Source organism: Lithobates pipiens, unplaced genomic scaffold (assembly GCF_037356315.1).
Source record: "Lithobates pipiens isolate NorthernLeopardFrog02 unplaced genomic scaffold, aLitPip1_a1.2 Scaffold_22, whole genome shotgun sequence".
In the NCBI taxonomy this organism is placed as follows: domain Eukaryota; kingdom Metazoa; phylum Chordata; class Amphibia; order Anura; family Ranidae; genus Lithobates; species Lithobates pipiens.
This window is the reverse complement of record NW_027507784.1, coordinates 348431566-348458197: the sequence shown is the minus strand read 5'-3', so window position 1 is coordinate 348458197 and position 26632 is coordinate 348431566. Positions and strand designations below refer to the sequence as shown.

At 45.9% G+C, this 26632-nt stretch overlaps 1 protein-coding gene across 2 annotated transcripts in view; it reads left to right on the top strand.

Moving 5' to 3' along the window:
- The window catches only part of LOC143925142 (protein mono-ADP-ribosyltransferase PARP14-like), a 391904-nt gene that overhangs the window by 345074 nt on the left and 20198 nt on the right, over window positions 1-26632 (top strand). For both annotated transcript variants that reach the window (XM_077449758.1, XM_077449759.1), the window contains exons 10-14: window positions 9204-9353; window positions 14679-14741; window positions 14863-15042; window positions 17662-17868; window positions 21368-21510. In XM_077449758.1, coding sequence (XP_077305884.1) covers window positions 9204-9353; window positions 14679-14741; window positions 14863-15042; window positions 17662-17868; window positions 21368-21510 — 743 coding nt within the window. The remainder of the gene's footprint in view (window positions 1-9203; window positions 9354-14678; window positions 14742-14862; window positions 15043-17661; window positions 17869-21367; window positions 21511-26632) is intronic.

Here is a 26632-nt window from a genome sequence, read left to right as displayed (position 1 = left end):
GTTGGAAGAACATTTTTGGTTCTAGGTGATGCCACCAGCCCAATTTTTCAGCCCCTATTTAACAGGGGCGTTTAATTAAAATTTTTGATGCAATGCTTTGCAGCAGGGCTCATTCCTGCACCACAACTAGAGTATATGGGAGAGGTTGCAGTGTGGTGGCACCAGCACCAGTGCCTAAGGCCCAATTTTTCAGCCCCTGTTTAACAGGGGCGTTTAATTACAATTTTTGATGCAATGCTTTGCAGTAGGGCTCATTCCTGCACTACAACTAGAGTATATGGGAGAGGTTGCAGTGTCGTGGCACCAGTGCCTAAGGCCCAATTTTTCAGCCCCTGTTTAACAGGGACATGTAATTACAATTCTTGATATAATATTTCACAGGAGGGCCCATTCCTGTGCCCACCCAGAGTAACTGTGAGGACTTATAGTGTTGTGGCACCAGCACCAAAACCACCAAAGGCCCAATTTTTCTACCACTGTTCAACAATGGCATGTAATTACAATTCTTGATATAATCGTTCACAGCAGGGCGCTCCAGCGCCCACCAAGAGTCACTTTGAGGGCTTACAATGTTGTGGCAAAACCAACACCTTGTTCCGCAATTTCTGCAGAGCATATAGGGCAGGCCCCTACTTTTAAACATCCAACTTACAAACGTCTCCTACTTGCAAACGGAAGGAGACAACAGGAAGTGAGATGAAAAAAGACGGACGGCAAAACAAATTATACAGGGGTGATAACCCTTCCCTATGTTTTCCAAAAAGCTTAAAAATAGATTTTTTGACTGGAGCTACACTTTAAAAATGTACCAGTTGAAAATTACAAACAGATTCTACTTAACACAACAAATCTACACAGTCCCAGTCTTGTTTGCACCTCCTGTATACCGCTGTTCTGAGTATATAAGGCCTGGGGGCCACACGCATTTCCTTTTTTTAATATGGGTACGGGGTTCCCCTTAATATCCGTACAAGACCCAAAGGGGCTGGTAATGGGCAGGAAGGGCTACCCATGCCATTTTTCTCAATGATTTTCATCCATATTGCAGGAACCAGATATAACATTAAAACCGCAAGCAGTTTTAAATGACGTTATTTCCGTTAAATGTCATTTTGTGCAGGGACTGTTCTAAACACGGGAAACACGTGGCACTTCACAGGCATACTACAGACACCCCCCAGGCACGATATTTAAAGGAATATTTCACTTTTTTTTTCACTTTAATCGTCATTAAAATCAGTGCTCCCGCCAAAACAGCCATTTTTAAAAACATTTTAGGCATTGACCCATGTCCCTTGGGGCAGGAGCCAGGTCCCCAAACCCTTTTTAGGACAGTATCTTGCATATTAGCCGTTAAAATTAGCACTTTTAATTTGAAACGTTTGAGTCATATAGACTTCAATGGGGTTCTAAAGTTCGTACGAATTTTGGGTCCGTTCGAAAGTTCTGGTGCGAACCGAACCGGGGGGTGTTCGGCTCATCCCTAGAATCAGGTCTGTGTCAAAGATTGTACCGAAATAGAAGGAAGAGGTTTATAATGAATTCTATCATCTTATAGAAAAGTTCAGAGTGAAAGAAAGAAAGAAAGAAACAAACCAAGACTGAGGCCGCGTACACACGGGCGGATTGTCTGCCCAACTAAGTTCGTCAGACAATCCGACAGACAGTCCGTCCAAACTTTTGAATGAACGGACTTGCCCACACACGGCACTTTTTGAGCAGACTAATACAGCGGACTAAGTCCGCCATACAATCCGCTCAACTTTTGAAATGAACGGACTCGCCCACACACGCGAAGGAAAGTCCGCTCATTTCGAGCGCGTCTCCAGGTAGGCGGGGCCCGCGAAGGAGACGTCGCGGGCCCCGCCGCCTGGAATGGACTTAAAGGGGAACCCCAACGCGCGGCCCCCCCACCCCAAAGCACCTTGTCCCCATGTTGATGAGGACATGGGCCTCTTCCCGACAACCCTGGCTGTTGGTTGTCGGGGTCTGCGGGCGGGGGGCTTATCGGAATCCGGGAGCCCCCTTTAATAAGGGGGCCCCCGGATACCGGCCCCCCACCCTATGTGAATGAGTATGGGGTACAATGTACCCCTACCCATTCATCTGTAAAATAAAAGTACCAAAAAAAAACACAACACAGGGTTAAAATATTTTATTGCACAGCTCCGGGGGTCTTCCGTCTTCGGGGGTCTTCTCGCCGGACTCCTCCGCTATCTTCTTGTAGCTCTTTTGCTAGCGGAGGAGTCCGGCTTTCTTCCTCCCCGCCGCCGGCCTCTTTTCCCGACTTCGGGGGTCTAGTCCCCCTCTTCGGTTCTTCTGCCGGGCCACCGCGCCTTCTTATAGCTCTTTTACAGGCGGTGGCCCGGTCTTCTGTCGCCGCTGTCACCGCCGCCTTCCGTTCTTCTTCTTCTTCTTCTTCTTCTTCCCCAGGAGATGTTGCCTCGACGCTCTCTCCGGCCGGAATGCCAGAGCCGCGCTGCGCGGCCACTTATATAGTGACAATGGGGCGGTGTCACATGGTATATGTCACATGGGTTGGTCACATGGGTTGATGTCACATGGGGACTATGACATCGTAAGGGGGCGGGGTCACCATGTGACACCAACCCATGTGACATATACCATGTGACACCGCCCCATTGTCACTATATAAGTGGCCACGCAGCGCGGCTCTGGCATTCCGGCCGGAGAGATCGTCGAGGCAACATCTCCTGGGGAAGAAGAAGAAGAAGAAGAACGGAAGGCGGCGACAGCGGCGACAGAAGACCGGGCCACCGCCTGTAAAAGAGCTAGAAGAAGGCGCGGTGGCCCGGCAGAAGAACCGAAGAGGGGGACAAGACCCCTGAAGTCGGGAGAAGAGGCCGGCGGCGGGGAGGAAGAAAGCCGGACTCCTCCGCTAGCAAAAGAGCTACAAGAAGATAGCGGAGGAGTCCGGCGAGAAGACCCCGGAAGACCCCCGGAGCTGTGCAATAAAATATTTTAACCCTGTGTTGTGTTTTTTTTTGGTACTTTTATTTTACAGGTGAATGGGTAGGGGTACATTGTACCACATACTCATTCACATAGGGTGGGGGGCCGGTATCCGGGGGCCCCCTTATTAAAGGGGGCTCCCAGATTCCGATAAGCCCCCCGCCCGCAGACCCCGACAACCAACGGCCAGGGTTGTCGGGAAGAGGCCCTTGTCCTCATCAACATGGGGACAAGGTGCTTTGGGGTGGGGGGGCCGTGCGGCCCCCCCTTCCCCAAGGCACCCCCCATGTTGAGGGCACGTGGCCTGGTACGGCTCAGGAGGGGGGGGGGGGGCGCTCGCTCGCCCCCCTTTCCTGGCCGGCCGGGTAGCGTGCTCGGACAAGGGTCTGTTGTGGACTTGGGGGGGACCCCACGCCGATTTTTTTCGGCGTTGAGGTTCCCCTTTAAGTCCATACCAGGCGGCGGGGCCCGCGACGTCTCCGTCGCGGGCCCCGCCTACCTGGATACCCGCTCGAAATGAGCAGACTTTTCTCCGGGCGGGAAAAGTCCGCTCATTTCGAAAGTACAGCGGACTGGCACACACACGGGCGGACTGTCCGCTCAAACCAAGTTTGAACGGACAATCTTACGGAAATTCTGTAAGACTTTGTTCGTCAGACAGTCCGCTGAAAAAGTCCGTTGAAGCCCCACACACGAGCGGACTGTCCGCTGAAATGTGTTTCGGCGGACTAAGTTGGGCAGACAGTCCGCCCGTGTGTACGCGGCCTGAGACTTTATCCATGTTTCCAGCCCTCTTTAAGATGTGTAACAGCGGCCTGAAGAAGATCCTGGACCAAAGATTGTAGGCAGGACTTTTTTCTCCAGTGGGTCATCAGTATTGACATTTATCATAATTGATTATGGATCTACATCAATAGATGATGTGACTGACAATGGCTTTATACCACAGAACCTTTTTTTTGTCATCGAACAAGCTTTTGCCTTCAGAGGAGACTTTTTCACCAGCTAGCAGAGCGGGTCTTCATCCTGGGCCTTTTGCAAGACCCTTGGAGTAAGTTGGGGTAACTCCTTACCCTTCAACTGAGACACGTTGCAGTAGTACTGGGGAATGCTGGCAGCCCAGGCTCCCACGACTTCGGCGTAAGCCATTTCCTTAGCAACATATTCTGCCCCTTGACTTAGTGCTTGCACCCATTCTGGGGATACCTGTGTCCACTCTGGTTCAGCACTTCTCATCTCGTAAAGCTAAAATGGAATCCCAAGAGAGCAGTCCCATGGCATGCAGCTTGGTTGTGGTCAGTACATAACTTAGGGGATTGTTGTTTGTCTTCACCAGAAACTCTGCACTGTACAGATTGTCCTTCAGCTTGTCTATAACCATCCACTTCAGGGCAAGGAATTCCAACTTGTGTGTGGGGTAATTCTTCTCAGCAGGTTCATGAAGGCCATTGGTCATTGCTGTCCATCATGCTTCTGATATAACACACCTCCTAGATCCTCTTGACTTACTGTACATCCATGTGCGGCTCATAGGGTTTTGATGGATCCGCAAGCTAGCACTGGAGCTTGGGTAAAACACCTTTTCAATCTGTGGAATGCCTGTTCTCACTAATCAGTCCATTACCCACTGATAGGTTCAAGAAGACCTCGTGAGCTCTTCTTCTGTGAAATCTTAGTGGCCCCCCCAGCTCCCTCTTTACTATTCTTTAACAGCTCACTTAATGAGGCAGCCTAGGAATGACCTCTTCTGTGACATTGTTGGGCCCGGGCCACATGGTTACAGCTTCTATCTTACGGGGGTCGGTGGTCACTCCTTTTGTGGAGACAACATTCCCTCAGTAAGTGACAGAGGTCCAGTAAAACTGGCATTTCTCCAAAGACCGTTTTAATCCTTTGTTGCAAGGTCTCTATAGAACTTTCTCCAACCGCTCTTCATGTTCTTTCAATGTCATCCAAGTATACTAGAACTTCAATCAGGTTCATATTTCCCACTGTGCATTCCATCAGTTTTTTAAAGGTGGCCAGTGCCCCTGAGGCAGGGCCCTTTTAGATGTGGCACCAAAACCACCTACTTCCATTGTCCAATGCTGTCTGAATGCCCCAGACCTCCACTCCACCTCATTCAGAACCAAAAACCCCCCAAGACTCGTTTTGTGTCAGCAATCTACCACTCTACCTGTGGTATGAGAGGAGGAAGATAGTGAAGAAGGAGAAATAGTACCACACTGGTTATGGCCTCTGACTTCAGTGGTCCAAGCAGAGAAAGAGAACCTGAAAGAGCAATAAGAAGTCCATCCAGTTCTGGAATTTACATTTTTTTCCACGGCCAAGGGAAGTTGACAAAATCAAAGTTCAAAGCACCAGTCCATCCTCTGGAAGGGGCGTAGGGGACTTGGTCAGCTTTGTTGATCACCATTGCCAAATAAAGAAGATAGTGGGAGTCCGATGCTCATCTTTAGTCCTGCTGAAGAGGCTGATCTTCCCATTACAAGGCGTTATCCACAGAAATCTCATTCGAGTCCCCATCACTTTGCCAATGACATAAGCCCAAAAAGGAACTCTACTTTTGTGCTTGAAAACCATCCCCCCCCCCATCGAATTGAGGCAGAATATAAACCCTCCAAAAAGACATACTTATGATACTCTGGGAGAGAACTCTGATGAAAAAATTCCTACCATTCAAAGGCAGACCCTCTCTACCACTAATTGGGGTGACCCTGTTCCGACCTCTGACACTGATGGGTGGGCAACAGCAATTGCTCTGACTTGCCAGAAAACTGATTATGAGCTAACCGAAAATGTATATAAATGGTTTCAGCAAAATCCAGAAGTGTTTTAATATTGGTTGAGTTGAGACTGTGGTCTAACCATCTTTCCTTAAGTTGACTAGTTAGTTGAAAGATATCCCTTACTCTTTGGGGACCAAAGATTTCAAGTATGGGGAGGATGTAGTCAGGAGACACAGTTCAGAGTTGTTGCTGTGAAGCTAGCTAGCTCTTCTAGTGTTCAGCAGATCTCTCTCTAACTCCCCTGTCAGAACGAGGATCTGTCTGTTTACATACAAAGATCCCCATTGTGTCTCTCTGTGGAGCGTTCGCGGGTGGCCGACGGACAGTAGAACTGTGGCGGCTGGTCCTTACGCGGTTAAAAAACAAAACAAAAACCTCATCATCCATGGTAAGTGACACTGGGACACCTCTCCTTTCCTCTGCTCTATACATTACTCACTCTGTGTGTAGAAGAGCTGGATGACTTTATAAATAGTTGTTGGTGGATGGCAGTGTGTGTCTGAAGAGGAATTAGTTTTCTCGGGCAATGTAATGTTGGTGCTACTACATACTTGCAAACTGGCCCGACTTTGGAGCAGCAAGGACAGCTGCAGAGTCTCTGCCTTTGCCCACAGCTCCCACCTGTCCCTGATTTGGAGGGACTGTCCCTGATTTGGAGCAATGTCCCTCTGTCCCTCTTTCCTCCTCATTTGTCCCTCATTTTGGTCTGATCCATATAATTGTACATAAAATGCTAATTTTTATCCCTTAAAAAGTGTTTCCCAGAGCTAAACTTTTCATCCAATTTCTAAATTGCTGCATTTGTAAATTCCAAAAGCCAATATAAAGGAATAGAAGCGGTTAAAAAATTCCCTTGTGGGTTTAACCACTTCCCATCCCGGGTATATTAAAATGACAGCCGCAAGGTGGCACTGCCATCCTGGGCTGCCGTCATATGACATCCTCGGTCCTCCCAGCTGCTAGTGGGTGTGTCAGCCGCATCACTCGGGTGCCGATGCGCGTGCCTGGCGGCCATGATGTCCGCGATCGGCAGTTACAGAGCCAGTGACGTGGATCTGTGTGTGTAAACGGGGAAATGCTGCAAAACGGGGAAGAACAGGGAGATGCTGATGTAAACAAGGCATTTCCCCGTTCTGCCTAGTGACACTGATCACAGCTCCCTGTAATCCTGAAAGTGCTGCCAGTTTAGGTGCTTTCATAAATTTATGGATTTTCAGAGCAACAGGTGTTATTATACACTAGAAGTATTGTCCCATACTTTTATTTTTATTTTTTTGTGAATTCATATACAAAAGCTGATGCAAAGAAAAACCTTTTTTTTCCATTTAAATGTATCAATAAATGCAGATAATATAGACACTTGAACTTCACTTGGTATGAGCCTCGTGTAATTCCTTTTAACCACTTGAAGACCAGGTCTTTTTTTTAGATTTGGTGTTTAGATTTTTTTTTTCTAACACCCTAGAGAATAAAATGGCGGTTGTTGCAATACTTTCTGTCACACCGTATTTGCGTAGCGGTCTTACAAGCGCACTTTTTTTTTAAAAAAAAAATACACTTTTTTTTAATTAAAAAAAAAAGCTAGTAAAGTTAGCCCAATTTTTTTTTTATATTGTGAACGATAATGTTACGCCGAGTAAATTGATACCCAACAGGTCACGCTTCAAAATTGCTCCCCGCTTGTGGAACGGTGACAAACTTTTATCCTTAAAAATTTCCATAGGCGACATTAAAAAAGTTCTACAGGTTGCATATTTTTCTTTACAGAGGAGGCCTGGTGCTAGAATTATTGCTCTCGCTCTACCGATCACAGCGATACCTCACATGTGTGGTTTGAACACCGTTTTCATTTGCGGGCGCTACTCACGTATGTTCTCGCTTCTGCACGCAAGCTCAGTAGGACGGGGGGGGTAAAAAAAAAAAATGTCTTATTTATTTTACCTTTACCTCACATCTCATATTTATACAAAAAAAAAAAGGAAAAAAAAATGTTTTTTGAAAAATGACAACAAAAAAATGTGCCTTTAAAGTGGTTGTAAACCCTTACAAACCACTTTGACCTACAGGTGAGCCTAGATTAAGGCCTAGATTAAGGCTTACCTGTAGGTCCAAGAAATATCTCCTAAACCTACACGGTTTAGGAGATATTTGCAAAAAGAGAGTCACAGCTGTCTACGGCGCATGACAGCGGCACGCAGGCGCACTGGGCACGCTGCTGCTAAGGGTGATATGCCGCTAGTGGCTTCTCCCGTGCGCATCCGCAGCAGTGACGACATCGCGGCTCCAGCCAATCACAGCGCCGGAGCCGCGAGACCCGCAAGTCACTCCGGGATACATTGCAGCGGTGGAGACGGGGGACCGCTTCAGGGGTTTCGTTTTCAGGTCTTGCAGGGTTTATTTTTTATTTTATTTTTTTCTCCTCTTTAAGACGTTTTGACGTCGCTTCCGCCCTGCTATGGTATGGAGATGGGTGGGGCCATCTTCCCCTCACTTGTCTCCATACCAAGGAAGGAGACAGATGCGATCACCTCCGCTGCTGCTGACGGCTCCAGTAAGTGGCGGAGGGTATCGGATTGCGGCGGGAGGGGGGGGCCCTCTCCCGCCACCGATAAAAGTAATCTCCGCCGCAGAGACCACTTTTATCTTGTACCGGACTGCTGGCCGAACACCGGGATAACGGGGTATCGCAGATGGCTGCTGCCATAACAACGATATCCATCCCCAAAGTAGGGACATACATTGGCGTGCGGCGGTCCAGAAAGTGGTTAAAGCACTACTCAAACTGGAAAGAAGCCAATCAGGTATGCTGCATTCACATGTAATAAAGATGTTGCTGTTACTTACTCCCTCCGGCTGCTCTGCAGGGGGATCGGTACTACATGCAAGCCACTCAATGCAAGCCGCTCCGAAGTCGCCCCCAAGTAGTACAGGAGCCTTTTTCTAAGTTGGATTGTCTTGAGTCGCTCCGATTAGACTGGTTCCATTGCAACTGGTCAGGTCGTCCCAGTGTGAACCGAGACTACCTTTGTGTATCAGCCGCCCCAGCACCCCCTAATACTTACCCGCGCTGAGTGCGGACCTGGAAGGGTTTGTTTTGCGCCCCCCCCATTTTTTTTAGCATCAGCCACCACGGAGGATGATCATGGTGTCAGGGGGGTGGAGATGGCTGGAAGCAGAAGAGGGAGCGTTGAGATGATAGCAGAGGGGAGAAGAAGAAGATGACCACAGAGGTGGGGGCAGTGAGGGGGGATGACAGAGGAGGAGGATAGTATTATACATTATCTCACTGTGTCTCTGATTCTGGAGATTGAACTTTCTGATCTTTGACCACATAAAATATTGTAAATCTTTCCATGCACGGTTGATCATTAGTGGAGAGAACATGACTTTCTTCTATCCCCTATACTGGTTATTAGCATTCCTTTCCTTTCTGTCTTGCAGCGTTCTTTGGGACGGTGACAAACCCGTCATTCTGGGTTTATGAAATGAAGATCGGATCTGTCACGTATCAGGTGAAGAACGGAGATATCACCAAAGAGGTGGCTGAAGTCATTGTGAATTCTTCCAACCACAACTTCACTCTGTGCTCAGGTGATTCACAACCTGAATATCAGATTATAGACAGGCGGAGGCGTGTGAGGACATGATTGGAGGGGGGGGGGGGGGGGGTGCATGTGCAGGCTATGGCAATGTATAGAGACACCAGATTGTAAAGCTTTGTAGATTGAGTGCTACCCCTGCAGGAGCCGCTGGTAATATTGGGTCCTCTGCTCTTTCTTTGGCCCTAGCCAGAACCGCACTCCTACTGGCACCACCGGAATACCTTGGCTGGGAACTCCCAGCGGTTACACAAGAATGACACACACCGAACATAGAAAATAAGCTGATTATATTATCAGACCCAAGTGAAAAGGTAACACACCAAATCAGTAGTTCAGGGTCAACACATAAGAAAACAGTGCAATGCAAATACAATGCAATTAATCCAGGTACCTTTAAGGATGGATTCAAAGCGTTCTGCAATACCAACAGCATATACAATAGCGTTCTGTCTGAGAGATTACACACCAAGTGACTCTGGAGGTCTAACAATAAGTATGGCGGGCTAGTTCACTTATGGGCTCTCAGACAAGAGGGGTTAGGCTTAGGCCTGAGAGATTAATACAATACCAGCAAACCAATTCTGCCCCCAGGTCAGCCACATTATCTGAACAGTTCTTTGATGTCAGCTTCTGCCGACCAAGTTGGGGTCCTTTTAACGTTGATGCACAAAAGCAGTGCAATGTTTCTAGGATATCGAGTTCAAGAACAGGTAGATGAAAGGCTAGACTCAGTGGGTATGACTCTTTAGAGTGGCTGGGCGGAAGCAAACACGTTCAAAGAGAGGGGAGTGCGGTGTGGAGAGAAGATTGGCAGGCATTAACGTTGGGGTACTATGCAGCATGTTGTGGTGTACAGGCAGTAATAAAAGTCAGCAGTCTGGAGTTGTGGCAGCATTTTTGTCTGTCTGTGGCTTTGATGGCCGCTGCTTTCAGTAGAGAATGACAGCAAGGGCGTTTAGCTTCTCTCGGGTACAGTGTATATAGTATGGGGGGTATTGGCCCTCCCTGAGTTTGCTTTGCAAACAAGAATGAACTATTGGTTATAGTTGTGGTGTGGGTCAAAAACCCTCTCACCAGATTCTTCTGTGGCAGCCTTAGGTGACAGTACGTTATCTGTTCGGTTGGAGGGGGGCCCTTAAGTAGCGATGCAGCAGCAGTGGTTGGGATGAATGCCGCTCAGTCAGCAATTCTGGGGGATTTTACCTCCATGGCTCAGCGCTCAACTCAGCAGTCCACCTCTTGGCTTTAGTAAAGCCTCATCGGATGCAGGCCAGCCTAGCCTGGCCCAACATGGCACAGCTATCACAAACACCTTCCCAGTTGGGCCTTGCAGTTGAGACCCCCAGCTTCACCGTGTTCAAGATCCTCCTTCGAGAAAACATTTCCCAGATTACTCTGGGCACATGTATTAGAGCTATGGATAGGCAAAATAGTGAACACTGCCATCTTGTGGGCAAATAGAATTAAATAGTTGTATAGCTAGGTTGAAAAAAGACACAAGTCCATCTAGCTCAGCCATAAAAATAAATAAGAAATATACAATCCCATATACACAATCCTATACTCACAGTTGATCCAAAGGAAGGTGAAAAATCCCAGAAGAGCATGATCCAATTTGCTACAGTAGGGTAAAAATTCCTTCCTGATCCCCTGAGAGGTGATCAGTAAGGATGAGCCGAACACTCCCCCGGTTCGGTTCGCACCAGAACCTGCGAACAGAGCTAAACTTCGTGTGAACTTTAGAACCCTATTAAAGTCTATGGGACTCGAACGTTCACAATCTAAAGTGCTAATTTTAAAGGCTAATATGCAAGATATTGTCCTAAAAAGTGTTTGGGGACCCGGGTTCTGCCCAAGGGGACATGGATCAATGCAAAAAAAAGTTTTAAAAACTGCCGTTTTTTCGGGAGCAGTGATTTTAATAATGATTAAAGTGAAACAATAAAAGTGTAATATTCCTTTAAATTTCGTACCTGGGGGGGTGTCTATAGTATGCCTGTGAAGGGGGGAATATTTCTCCTGCTTAGAACTGTCCCTGCACAAAGTGTCATTTCTGCAGAAAAAAAAGTATTTTAAAATCACTCGCGGCTATAATGAATTGGCTGGCCCCGTAATACAGAGAACACTCATTGAAAGTCATTGATAAAAAAAAAAAGCGTGGGGTTCCCCCAAATTCAATTACCATGCCCTTCAGGTCTGGTATGGATATTAAGGGGAACCCCGCGTCAAATTAAACATTTTTTTAACGTGGGGGTCCCCCTAAAAATCCATACCAGACCCTTTATCCGAGCACGCAACCTGGCAGGCCGCAGGAAAAGAGGGCCACATGCCCTCAACATTGGGAGGATGCTTTGGGGTCCCACCCAAAGCACCATGTCCCCATGTTGATGGGGACAAGGGCCTCATCCCCACAACCCTGGCCGGTGGTTGTGGGGGTCTGCTTGCGGGGGGCTTATCAGAATCTGGAAGCCCCCTTTAACAAGGGGACCCCCAGATCCCGGCCCCCCCTGTTTGAAATGGTAAGGGGGGTACAAAAGTACCCCTACCATTTCACAAAGAAAGTGTAAAAAATAGTTAAATAAGACAAACACACTTTTGAAAAATTCCTTTATTAAAAGAAAATAAAAAAATAAAAAAAAGATTCCAGCGGTGGTAATCCACTCTTGCTATCCAGCGACGGACGATCATCTCTCCGGGGTCCAGCGATGGCTCATCTGATCCAGCGACGGGTGATCTCTCCCTCCAGTCCAGCACAGCGCATCGATCCTCTGTCTCCATTGTCTGAGACACTGTGGGATGCCAGCGGCCTGACGTTTCTTATATGAGGAGGGCAGGGCCGCCCGTCCCCTGACCCTACCCCCCTCTGATGCTAGTGGGGGAAGCCGGGCTTCCCCAATGAGGTATGGGTGACCCCGCCCCCCTCAGATGTAACGGAAACCTGCGGGGTTGGGGGGGCAGGGTCACCCATACGTCATTGGGGAAGCCTGGCTTTCCCCACTAGCGTCAGAAGGGGTGGGGTCAGGTCACGGGTTGCCCCACCCTCCTCATATAAGAAACATCAGGCCGCGGGAATCCCCACAATGTCTCCGACAGTGGAGACAGAGGATGCATGGATGGACTGCGCTGCGCTGGACTGGAGGGAGAGATCAGTCATCGCTGGACCCCGGAGAGATGATCATCCGTCGCTGGATAGCAAGAGTGGATTACCACCGCTGGAATCTTTTTTATTTTATTTTTTTTAATAAAGGAATTTTTCAAAAGTGTGTTTGTCTTATTTAACTATTTTTTACACTTTATTTGTGAAATGGTAGGGGTAATTTTGTACCCCCTTACCATTTCAAACAGGGGGGGCGGGATCTGGGGGTCCCCTTGTTAAAGGGGGCTTCCAGATTCTGATAAGCTCCCCGCCCACAGACCCCCATAACCACCAGCCAGGGTTGTGGGGATGAGGCCCTTGTCCTCATCAACAAGGGGGCATGGTGCTTTGGGCGGGACCCCAAAGCATCCTCCCAATGTTAAGGGCATGTGGCCTGGTACGGTTGAGGAGGGGGGGGCGCTCTCTCCTCCCCCCCTAACTTCCTGCGGCCTGCCAGGTTGCGTGCTCGGATAAAGGGTCTGGTATGGATTTTTAGGGGTACCCCACGTCAATTTTTTTTTAAATTTGACGCGGGTTCCCATTAATAGCCATAGCAGACCTGAAGGTAATTGAATTTGGGGGAACCCCACGCTTTTCTTTTTATCAATGACTTTCAATGAGTGTTCTCTGTATTACGGGAGCCGACAATTCATTATAGCCGCGAGTGATTTTAAATTACTTTTTTTCCTGCAGAAATGACACTTTGTGCAGGGACAGTTCTAAGCATGGGAAACATGCGCCCCTTCACAGGCATACTATACACACCCCCCAGGTACGAAATTTAAAGGAATATTACACTTTTATTGTTTCACTTTAATCATTATTAAAATCACTGCTCCTGAAAACGGCCGTTTTTCAAACCTTTTTTTGCATTGATCCATGTCCCCTGGGGCAGGACCCGGGTCCCCAAACACTTTTTAGGACAATAACTTGCAAATTAGCCTTTAAAATGAGCACTTTAGATTTCTCCCATAGACTTGTACAGGGTGTTCCGGCTTTCGAATTTGCCATGAGCACCCCAAATTGTTCACTGTTCACTGAACAGGCAATGTTCGAGGCGAACATGAGTTCGACTCGAACTCGAAGCTCATCCCTAGTGATCAGACTTTCCCCGGATGAACTTTACCTATAAATGTCAGTACCCAGTTATATTATGTACATTTAGGACAGAATCCAGGACTTTCTTAAAGCAATCTACTGAGCCGGCCAGATCCACCTCTGCGGGGAGTCTATTCCACATTTTCACAACTCTTACTGTGAAGAAACCTTTCCGTATTTGGAGATGAAATCTCTTTTCCGCTAGACGTAAAGAGTGCCCCCTTGTTCTTTGTTGGCTGTAAAGTGAATAACTCGACACCAAGGTCACTATATGGACCCCTTATATATTTGTACATGTTGATCATATCCCCCCTTATGTATTTATACATGGAGACATCATATCCCCCCCTTATGTATTTATACATGGAGATCATATCCCCCTTTATGTATTTATACATGGTGATCATATCCCCCCTTATGTATTTATACATGGTGATCATATCCCCCTTATGTATTTATACATGGAGATTATATCCCCCTTATGTATTTATACATGGAGATCCTATCCCCCCTTATGTATTTATACATGGAGATCATATCCCCCTTATGTATTTATACATGGTGATCATATCCCCCTTATGTATTTATACATGGAGATCATATCCCCCTTATGTATTTATACATGGAAATCATATCCCCCCTTATGTATTTATACATGGAGATCATATCCCCCTTATGTATTTATACATGGTGATCATATCCCCCCCCCCTTATGTATTTATACATGGTGATCATATCCCCCCCCCCTTATGTATTTATACATGGAGATCATATTCCCCCCCTTAATCTCCTCTTCTCAAGAGAGAATACATCCAGTTCCTCTAGTCCTCTAAAACTCTGTCCAGTGTTACACAGATGAAAGAACATGACATTTGGTTGGCCCAGTTCTTAAATTGCCATAGGGGCCCCAATTCACAAAGCTAACACATCTAGATAAGGACTTATTTTCAAAAAAGTGATAGTTTCCATTAAGTGCAATAAGATGTGAAAATGACAGTCACGTGTCTAAACAAGGATCCTTAACCTTGTGTGAAATCTCTGTGAATTCAGCCTCATTGTGTTTTATATTTGTATTTGTAGGAGTTTCAAAAGCCATTCTGGAAGCGGCCGGACTGTCTGTGACATTGTCTGCTGGGGCTCTGGGTAAAGTTCTGCACTGGACCGTCCTTGTTTTATTCTTTGTTTTTGTCAAAACAAAAAATTCTGCACAGGTGCCAGTAAAGGCCACGGCGTGTACATTTTTCTACGTTTCCTTCTCTGACAGGTTCCCGACCTCATAAGGGGTACGTCATCACTGATTCCGGAAACATCCCACATTGTAAATGGATTCTCCATGTGACGGGACCGACACATCCAACATCCACCAAGAAAACTGTCCTGGATGTCCTGCAGGAGTGTGAGACCCTTCAGGCCTCTTCTGTCACCTTCCCCGCTCTGGGAACAGGTATGATCACTGCATAGAAACATAGAAGAGAAAAAAGAACACGTGGTCCGTCCAGTCTGCCCCCATTTTATATACAGCATCTCACGTTTTTGTAAATATTTTATTGCAAAAAAGGGAGGTTTAATGCTTCCGAGCATGCGTCGAATTGTTTCCATGTAATGCGTCGGAATTTTGCATGTCGGAATTGCATACACACGATCGGATTTAAGACCAATGGGTGTACACACGGTCAGAAAATCCGATGAAAAGTTCCCATCGGAAATTCCGGCCATATGTACGCGGCATAAGTCATGTTTTGCATGGGGATCAAATACTTATTTTACTCACTGAACTGCAACTCCATTTATAACATTTGTATCATGTGTGTTTTTTTCCATGATTTTTGGTTGCTATTCTGTCTCTATCATATAAAATACACCTATGATAAAAATGATAGACCCTTCATTTCTACTTTTTCTCTACCTATGCTTTATAGGTCGATGCTACATACAGTGCCTTGCAAAAGTAATCACCCCCCCCCCCCCCCGACATTTTTCATGTTTTGTTGCCTCGCAACCTAGAATTATGTGGATTGTTTGAGGATTTGCATCATTTAATGTACAGAACACGCCCACAACTTTGAATATGTTTTGTTTTTTTTATTGTGAAGCCAACAACAAATAGGAAAAAATAACAGAGTCAATTTGCATAACTATTCACCCCCCTAAAGTCAATACTTTGTAGAGCCTCCTTTTGCAGCTATCACAGCTCCAAGTCTCTATGGATAGGTCTCTGAGTCTTCCCACATCTCACCACTGGGATTTCTACCCATTCCTCCTCCTTGCAAAACTGCTCCACCTCCTTCAAGTTGAATGGCTCTTTAAGTCTGACCACAGATTTTCTATTGGATTGAAGTCTGGGCTTTGACTAGGCCATTCCAACACATTTCCATGTTTCCCCCTAAACCACTCAAGTGTTGCTTTAGCACTGCTGGAAGGTGAACCTCCGTCCTTGCTTCAAATCACACACAGAGGGCTACAGGTTTTGCTCAAAAATATCCCTGTATTTATCACCATCCATCTTTCCCTCAACTCTGACCAGTTTCCCAGTCCCAACTGCTGAAAAAGGTGTTGCTGGGATGGTGTTCTTTGGGTGATGTGATGTGTTGGGTTTGCCCCAGACATACCGTTTTCTTTGATGGCCAAAAAGTTCAATGTTAGTCTCATCAGACCAGAGCATCTTCCTCCATACATTTTGGAAGTCTCCCACATGCCTTTTCCCAGCGTGCCATTTTGTTTTTGGCTTTCTTCTGGCCACTCTGCCATAAAGCCCAATAGGGATGACCTCGCGGTTCGTCCGGCGGTTGGTTCGCGGGGAATTTTGCGTGTTCGCGATTCGCCAAATGGCGGACTATCGGCGCTGTTCGCCCGGCGGACATATGCGTTTACAGTGTGAAAGAACTTTGACCTATGATGACACATCCATCATGGGGTACAGGACAGCCAATTGAGACATGACAGCACATGGACACTTGGACATTCCCCCTACCTTATAAATAGACCCGATCTTTTCCATCTGGCACCGTATTCCCTTGCACTTTCTTTTGAGTTATATTGGATTTTTTAGCACATGTCTGATGTATATTTTAAGGAAATTGAACATATGAATACTATTAGCTTTCACTATATGCAATTTTATTCTATATCATTTCTAGTACCTTATTATTTATTGTGGCGTGCAACACCACCTTTAGATTTTTTTCACATTTGTACACAACATACCTTGGGTAGTGTTTGACCCCAATGGTGTTTTCTGCACCATAATCCCCTACTGAATCTCCTGGTAGCACGGGAATACCTACCAAAACATTTGCTCCCGATGTATACTATAAACGTTACCTTAATTAGCCACCTGGGTGACTCAGTGCCCACCCAGACTATTACTATTCAGAGATCTCACTTCAGGCCAGACTTGCTGTCACCGAGCTTCATACAGTGCAATACACATTATTATAAGTATAAACACAGAACACCTTCAGACAATAGCAGGAGACCTACTTTCAATAAACACATTATGGCAGGGGGCCCCAGACAGGTGGCCGGCTGATGACATCAGCATCTGCTATGAGTCCCACAGTGTGGAGCAGTCCTTGCTGGAAATGTGGCATATAGGCCCTATACAGGGATCCCAGATTTGTCTTGGGAAGACATGGACTTGCATCCAAAGTAACATTACTTCAAGGGTCCCCCAGGCATACACCTCACAGAGTAGTGTTCCCATAAAATCCAGGGCCCATAGTCAGTAGGCAACAGGTTAGCCTGCAGCCCCCTCCAAAAGCCTCTGTCCCGGGTGAGTCCATCACAGTGACCCTTTAGAGAAAACAAAGCAAACTTTAGCACAGCTGTAATGCGTCATGTGTTTTGTAAGTAGTTAAGTGACTGATTTTACCAGTTTCTTGCGCATTAAGTTGGTGCTTTAAATAGTGGTTGGGGCCTAGTCTGATGCCAGCTTTCTATAGCAGAGCCTCTGGAGTTCAGGTTCCCCTGAGTGATGTCTTTTATCTTTATATTTAATGAAGTAAAAGTTACATTTTGTGGTCAGTAGATATCTATGGTAAACATTGTTGTCTGGTTGATACAGGTGCGGGGGGATTAGCCGCCTCCACAGTGGCCGACTCAATCCTCGATGGTTTGGTGGACTTCATCAAATCTAAATCGGTCCGTTCTCTTCAGACGGTGAAAGTCGTTCTATTCCAGCAATCTATGCTGAATGTTTTCTACACGAGTATGAAGAAGAGAGAGGAGACCACCCTGCCTGAAGACAAAGGAGGACTCACTAGACTCTCCGGTGAGTTGGGGTGTGAGATCAGGACAACCAGTTCTGTATGAGCAACAAAGAGTGATATAGAATGAGCTCAGGATGACGGAACGATGACCAACTGAGGCCCCACAATGTCATATTCGAGTCCAAATACAAAGTTTGTTCCAATGATAGATTGTTTGCAAAGCCAACATGTTCTGGGATTTGCAACTTCACCCTCAACATCGAGGCCTAAGAGAACAGAATTCAGATACGGTGTAAGTGGACTCAATCATCACTATATAAATAGATGCTATTGGAGTATTAGGAGTTTGCACAGCAATCAGCAGATCACTGGAGGCCCCAAAAGATGCAAAATGTAGATCTAATTCTTGTCAGCAACAAATAAAAATATCAGTTGTGACAGAAGTTGGCAGAATACACTTGTTAAAGCTACAAGTTATTAAAATTGTGTTAATAGAAAAACAATGCTTTTTATATTGGTAGTAAAAGTTTTTTTTTTTTTTTTATGGTAAACGCTGAGTTTCCAACTTGTTATGCCACGTACACATGACCGGACTTTTTGACAGCAAAGGTCCGATGGAACAAGTCCATCAGACAATTCGATCGTGTGTGGGCTCCATCGGACCTTTACTTGCCAAAAATCCGGCGGACTTTAGAAATAGAACATGTTTTTAATTTTTCCACCGGAACTCCGCCGGACCGAGAAATTTGTTCGCGTGTATGCTAGTCCGACGTACAAAAACCATTCTGGACAGAGGTAAAATGCTGAGCTATTGGAAGTTCAGAAAGGCTGCAGCAAAAACAGGGATGTGGGGCACTTCAGTCATCTCCCAGGGCAACAGTAGATGAAATCGGAACAGAATGAGAAGACAGGAAGCACGGTCAGATAGTAAAGTAATCACAGTTCAGCTGCTGATTCAAACACTTACAAAGGCTGGATTCGCACCTATGGCATTTTTAGTGCTTTTTGCATTTTGCAGATTTGCACTGCAGTCCATATAACATGGTTTCCTATGGAAGACGTTCTGTAGTGCAAATCTGCAGAATGCAAAAAGCACTAAAAATGCCGTAGATGTGAATCAGACCTAATGGAGCGCCTATGACCATTCAATGAGCGGATTTAGTAGTCAGGGGTCACAGTATTTTAGTGTAGTACACGCGTCGCAAAGTCAAGAACATCAATTTTCTGGGATCGTGGACAGAGACAACATTAAAAGAACTGCCCTCCTTTTTATTCTTTCAATTGTTTTTATTATTTTCCACAAAGAAAAATAAATTTAGCAATAGTACATTCCAAGAGCAAAAATGTACAGAGAACCAACCAAAGGTAAGTACAAAATATCCAAGGATGTGTTCGGTGATACATTCATTTACAATATGCAGTAAAATCAGGTATAGCAGTCACAGAGCACAGATTAAGTTCATGGTGTTATATGTAGATGCGCCCACACCTAAGACCAGTCAAACAGAAGGGGAAGGGAGCAGAATCAAATGCCCCATACACACAATTGGAAATTCAGACAGCAAAAGACCGATGAGAGCTTTTGGTCGGAAAATGCGATTGTGTGTGTGCTCCATCGGACTTTTGCTGGCCGAATTCCCACCTGCAAAAGATTGAGAGCAGGTTCTCAATTTTCAATCGGACATTCCGATCATCTGTACCAATTCTGACGTGCAAAATCCCTACACATGCTCAGAAATGATTCGACGCATGCTCGGAAGCATTGAACTTCATTTTCTCAGCTGGTCGTGGTGTTGTACGTCACCGCGTACTTGGCGGTCGAAAGTTCAGAGAACTTTTGCGTGACCCGTGTGTATGCAAGCCAAGCTTGAGCGGAATTCCTTCAGAAAAACCATCCAAGATTTTTCTGAAGGAAAATCCGCTCGTGTGTACGGGGCATTCGAGAAAAATTGCAACTAAATCGAGCCCTGAAGTTGTACCCATTAATAGGCCCACTTATTGAAAAAGTGATGTAGGCTAATGTGCTCATGTAAATTTTTTCCACCGGAACTCCGCCGGACCGAGAAATTTGTTCGTGTGTGTGCTAGCCGACGGACAAAAACCGACGCTAGGGCAGCTATTGGCTACTGGCTATGAACTTCCTTATTCTAGTCCGGTCGTACGTCATCACGTACGAATCCGTCGGACTTTGGTGTGATTGTGTGTGGCCAAGTCCGCTCATTCGGAAAGTCCGTCAGAAAGACTGTCGGACCTAGTCCCTCGAAAAGTCCGGTGGTGTGTACGCAGCATTAGAATATTAATAAATGTCAGTCCTTCCTTACAAGGAAATACACAGCCCTGGCCAGAAAGGTCACAATGTCCACTCAGCCAGACGTCTCATCATCTCCCATCATTTCTGGTGACACATCTGCCTGTCTATGACTGGTTACCCGTTCCTACATTGCAGAGACATGGAGAGAATGTGACAGCCCAAATATAGACCATCTGGGATAAGGTGGACGATCTGCTTCTCTGCTACGATTTGGGGACTTTATCAGCTTCTAGAGAACAGAGACCTGAGTCTGAGGGGTCCTCAAAACCTTCTTCTCTAAGCCCTGGTTCACACAGATACAATTCATAGGATAAATTCACCTTTAAAAAAAAATGTGCATTCATTATTTTCTTCATTAGGAGCCTGCAGAGCATTTCACCCACAATCAGCAGGTCATGAGTGCAATCTCAGGCTCCTGCAGACTGCCAGTGTAGCTATTTGCCCGTACTTCGTACAAGCAGGCAGTTAATGAAGGAAAGAAATAAAGATTCAATGAATTACCAAGAGAGCTCATCGGCACCCTGGTAGCTTATTGAGAACTACAAGCCATCAGCTTCAATGGCTGAGGGTAGTTCTCCCTTTCACAGAGCTCTGTGAATGAATGATGCAACCATGTGGGCAGAGCGTGTTTTTTTAGTGACAGCGGGTGCGTGGAGAAGGTCCCCAGTCCATTGTCACAACGGGGAACAGAGGGTGCAGGGGGTTGGAAGAACAACAGCATAGTAGCTTTATATACTGTGAACTATACATACGCATTATGCCTGTCTATACCAGCAGGTGGCGCTGTGTTGTTATAGTGTGTATTCTATGGTAATGTAATCACAGGATGTATGTTCTGTCCATGTTCAGTGCACTTGTTTCTATTCAGTTCCTGTTTCTCATGCTGTAAAGACATGTTCTTCAATCCTCCATGAAAGTGAAGCTATTGCTGCAAACAAGAAGCTTCCTGCGCATAATTTCAAGACTCTGACCACACAGGGACCGCTCAGTTAGTAACCTGTTACATGTTACACCCTAAATATGACAGCAGGTTTTCTTCCCCACCACAGAAATCGCAGCTGCATCCAATTCTCATCAAAATTGCATCAGCATCTTACTAAGTCGCACTGCAACTGCACTTGATAATCACACTGCATCAGTGTGAACCTGATCATTCTTATTGGCTATCAGGTTAATGCTTCCAGCGAGGTTGTGCACCTAGGTTTCATCTAGTTTTTCTTCAGGTCCTGACAGCACATCTTATATTTCAGGTGTGGATCCTCACAGATTACCGTCAAACTGGAAGCCAATGGGTGAGACTCGTGTGATGGAAGTGGATGTGGCTCCAGGAACTCCTGAATACTCCGCAGTACAGCAGAAATTCCAGAAAACCTGCAGAAACCAAATACTGAAGGTAATGTCCCAGATACATTGTGGGATAGGATTCTGAGTGGGAGTGATGGTGTTCTGCTCACGGTGTGGGGACTGGCGCTGAGTATCATGCAGTAAGTGTGTTGTGTAGCTGCAGCGTGGTGTGGTGAGCAGCGAACACACACAGGGTCCCTATCACCAGAAACAATGTATTAAGAAAGAGTTCAACTTGTACAAACAGGCCTGGTGGGAAAGATCACCGGTGACACTTACAACTGTTCACAATGAGACAGCGGCCCAAAGACTGAAGGATGCTGACAGCGTCTGCCATGAGGAGCAAAATGAAAACTGGCTAGTCCAACCCAAAGGGGAAGCTCCTGATGAGGTAGATGTAGTCCCTATGCTCTTCCTACTCCTCCATAACCGTTCCCTAAAGCTCAGCACTATTCCTGGCAGAGGGGGAACCTATCCCTACATTAGCCACTCACATGAGAAGCACCAAACCCCGGGGACAGAGTCCTAAATAGACTCTACCTGACCTAAGATGGCTGCAGGGGTCACACGTGGAACCAGTATCCAACTGGATCCCAGTTCCTCTCAATTTCCTCCCCCATCTGCACTGCCAATGCGGACGAGCACCAGATGACAGAATGCACCTGCCTACAAGTAGAACCTCCATGCCACCCGGTTGAGATGTTTGACTTTCCAGAAGATACAGGGTGACATTGCCACTGAATGACGCCAGATAAATCCCCTGATAGAGGTTCCTCTGCAAACTTTTGATACATTCTGGACAGAGGTAAAATGCTGAGCTATTAGAAGTTCAGAAAGGCTGCAGCAAAAACAGGGATGTAGGGCACTTCAGTCATCTCCCAGGGCAACAGTAGATGAAATCGGAACAGAATCAGAAGACAGGAAGCACGGTCAGATAGCAAAGTAATCACAGTTCAGCTGCTGATTCAAACGCTTACAAAGGCTGGAGTCACACCTATGGCATTTTTAGTGCATTTTGCAGATTTGCACTGCAGTCCATTTATCATGGTTTCCTAAGGAACACGTTCTGTAGGGCAAATCTGCAGAATGCAAAAAGCACTAAAAATGCCCTAGGTGTGAATCAGACCTAATGGAGCGCCTATGACCATTCAATGAGCGGATTTAGTAGTCAGGTGTCACAGTATTTTAGTGTAGTACACGCGTCGCAAAGTCAAGTACATTTTTTCTGGGATCGTGGACAGAGAGAACATTTTCTTTTAAGAACTGCCCTGCTTCTTATTCTTTCAAATGTTTTTATTATTTTCCACAAAGAAAAATAAATTTAGCAATAGTACATTCCAACAGCAAAAATGTACAGAGAACCAACCAAAGGTAAGTACAAAATATCCAAGGATGTGTTCAGCGATACATTCATTTACAATATGCAGTAAAATCAGGTATAGCAGTCACGGAGCACAGATTAAGTTCATGATGTTATATGTAGATGGGCCCACACCTAAGACCAGTCAAATGGAAGGGGAAGGGAGCAGAATCAAATGCCCCATACACACAATTGGAAATACGGACAGCAAAAGACCGATGAGAGCTTTTGGTCGGAAAATGCGACCGTGTGTACGCTCCATCAGACTTTTGCTGGCCGAATTCCCACCAGCAAAAGATTAAGAGCAGGTTCTCAATTTTCGATCGGAAATTCCAATCATCTGTACCAATTCCGATGCGCAAAATTCCTACACGATTTGACGCATGCTCAGAAGCATTGAACTTCATTTTCTCGGCTTGTCGTAGTGTTGTACGTCACCGCGTACTTGGCGGTCGAAAGTTCAGAGAACTTTTGTGTGACCGGTGTGTACGCAAGCCAAGCTTGAGCGGAATTCCGTCAGAAAAGCCATCCAAGATTTTTCCGAAGGAAAATCCGCTCGTGTGTACGGGGCATTCGAGAAAAATTGCAACCAAATCGAGCCCTGAAGTTGTACCCATTAATAGCCCCACTTATTGAAAAAGTGATGTAGGCTAATGTGCTCATGTAAACATAGAAGATTCGAGTACGTAGCAATACAAGAATATAAATGTGTGAGCGCAATATTCCATAATGTTAAACAATGAAAGAAAGGGAGGTCGAGTATGAGAAAGGAAGGATAAGAAAAATAGGAATGGGAAGAGAAAAGACTATGTCTGAGAAAGAAGGGGAGAGAAGAGGGGAGAGGAGAGGGGAGGGGGGAGAGGAGAGAGGAGGGGGGAGGAGGGGGGTCCTTGTCTAGAAGTCCATTTCCATTTTTTTGTGTTTGTTAGGCATATTAAAAGTTTACATTTCAGCAAGAATAAGTCAATCACAGAGCTCTTCCAGGCAGTAGCAATCACCTTCTTGGTCGATAAGAATATAAATTGGATTCATGTTTTGTGTTCTTGGGAATATTTTCAACTGGCTTGTGACGTACTCTGGACACCCTGTTGGGTATTTCCATCAAGAAGCTGCCTCCCAAGTTCTGGAACACGAGACCAATGGATCTGGCTATAGAAACCCCCAAGAACCAGACAACACCAGTCTTGGAGTGAACTAAAAATAGACTGTTTTTATTTGAGATCTCACACAAATATATACACCAGGATGACAATACAAACTGCAACCAGAAACCTAATTAACGTGAGCTAATTAACTAATCATTTAACCAGACTAGGTGACTCAGAGATATGACCTTTCAGGTCAGCCTTGTCGTCTCCTAGTTCACTAACTACAATACACATTATCATTAATATAAACACAGACAATAGCAGAGGTAATTAGCACAAACAACAATGGGTGAAAGACTCTTGGAGCCCACACTAGACTTATTTACAATAAACACATTATAGCAGACAACAGACAGACAGGTGGCTGGAGTTGGTGACATCAGCATCTGCTATGAGGCCCAACAGTATGAAGCAGTCACCATTTATAATATGACATATAGGCCCTATACATGGTTCCCAGAGTCTGTGTGTCTTGGGGAGACATGAACTTGAATCCAAAGTAACATGAATTCAAGGGTCCCCAGGCATACAGCTCACAAAGAGTATTGTTCCCTTAAAATCCAGGGCCCATTATCGGTGAGGCTAGTATTCAGTCCCGTCCAAAAGCCTCTGTCACGGGTGAGTCTATCACATGGCTCATTTAGGAGGGCAAGTAGAAGTATTTTTTGTAATACCATGGTTACAGAAACGACTAACCTTAGGGCATGTCCTCCACACATGTAAGACTGTTCCCACTTGGCCGCATCTCCAGAAACATAAGGAAATGGATCCGGCATGCTTTTTTGAAAACAGATTTAAGTACCATCTAGACAGTAAACTTTATAACCAGCCTCTACTAAGGCCATAGTCATAATCCCTTTGTAGATACGAGAGGCTCAGGCCCTCCAGTCCTCTTCATCTTTATCTTTTTAGTACAATATCACCCTCCCGCTTGTGTATGATTACAAAGTGTATAAATCCCATTATTATACTCGGTCCTTACGACCAGGGCAGGACTTAGGGTGGTGGGGGCCCCTGGGCTTGAGTCACTTTCGGGCCCTACCGTCTATACATTGCTTTAAATAGAACAAAATGATACATACACAAGGTATGTATTAGAGCTACACAATTCAGGATAAACTGAGAATAAAAATAGAGATCGCGATTCTGAACAAACAACTAAACAAAATTACATAATTGATGTTAATTGCTGAATTCTATAAAAAAAAAATTAAATTAATCTCAATGATTGTCATTGTAATAGGTTATTTCTCTCACATGGCATGTGTATACCACAAATGACACCCCAAATTACATTCTGCTCCTCCTCCTGAGTATTATGATAATGTGTGGGACTTTTTCACTGCCTGGCCACTTGGAGAGGCCCAACATTCAGGGAGCGCCTTCACGTGTTCTAGGAGCATAAATGACACATCTAACTTCTTGACCACCTGTGAGCCCCTGTACACACGGGTCGGAGATTTCCACAACCAAATCCGTCGGATTTTGTCAGTCGGATTTTGTCCGAAACTGTTGCATACACACGGTCGGACTAAGTTGTCGAAAAATCCGATCATTCAGAATGTGATGATGTCATTTCGTTACGATGGGACTACATTCAGGCTAGTAGCCAATAGCTTTGATGTAGGAATTTGATCTGAGCATGCGCGGCACTTGGTCCGATGAAAATGCTCTACACATGATCGGATTAGGTCCGTCCGGCCCACTTGGTCGGGAAATATTTCCAACATGTTGGAAAATTGGGTCGGACGGAGATTCGGACGGAATCAGTCCGATGCATACCACACACAGTCGGATTATCTGAGGACACGGTCCGATAAGACGCAATCCGACAGATTATCCGACCATGTGTACAAGGGCTTACACTTTTGAAGGCCCTGGAGCACCAGGACATTGACATGTGACACTGACGTGGCACTGATGGCATGTGACACTGACGTGGCACTGATGACAGATGGCACTAATACATGGCACTGATGACACGGGACACTGATGACAGATGGCACTAATATGTGGCACTGATGACAGATGGCACTAATACGTGACACTGATGACAGATGGCACTAATATGTGGCACTGATGACAGATGGCACTAATACGTGACACTGATGACAGATGACACTAATATGTGGCACTAGTACGTGACACTGACAGATGACACGTGACAACGATGACAGATGGCACTTATACATGGCACTGGGGACATGTGGCACTGTGAGCACTTTTTTCCCCCTTTTTTTACCTTGACGCTGCCGCTGTTCACTCTCCCTCTTCACACACTGTCTCTGTGGGAGGAGGGAGAGCTGGCGATGAGAGATGATCTCATATGTTTACATATGAGATCATCTCCCATTGGACACTGTGATCGAGTGGTAATTAGCCATTTAGCACGATCTGTAATTGCCTATGTCCAAGGGACAAGCATTGGTGAAGTAAACAGGAGAACGTCCAGGGACGTCCTCCCGGCAATTGGAGTCGACGCTGCAGCCATCTTTCGGCTATAGCGCGGACACCTAGTGTTTAAAACGTAAAGAAGATACAGTATTTAAAACGTAAACAGGGGGGCCCGCGGGGCCCCTTATTGGGCGGGGCCCATGGGCTTGAGCCCAGTCAAGCCCAATGGTAAGTCCAGCCCTGCTTACGACCCACAGATGCTGCACACC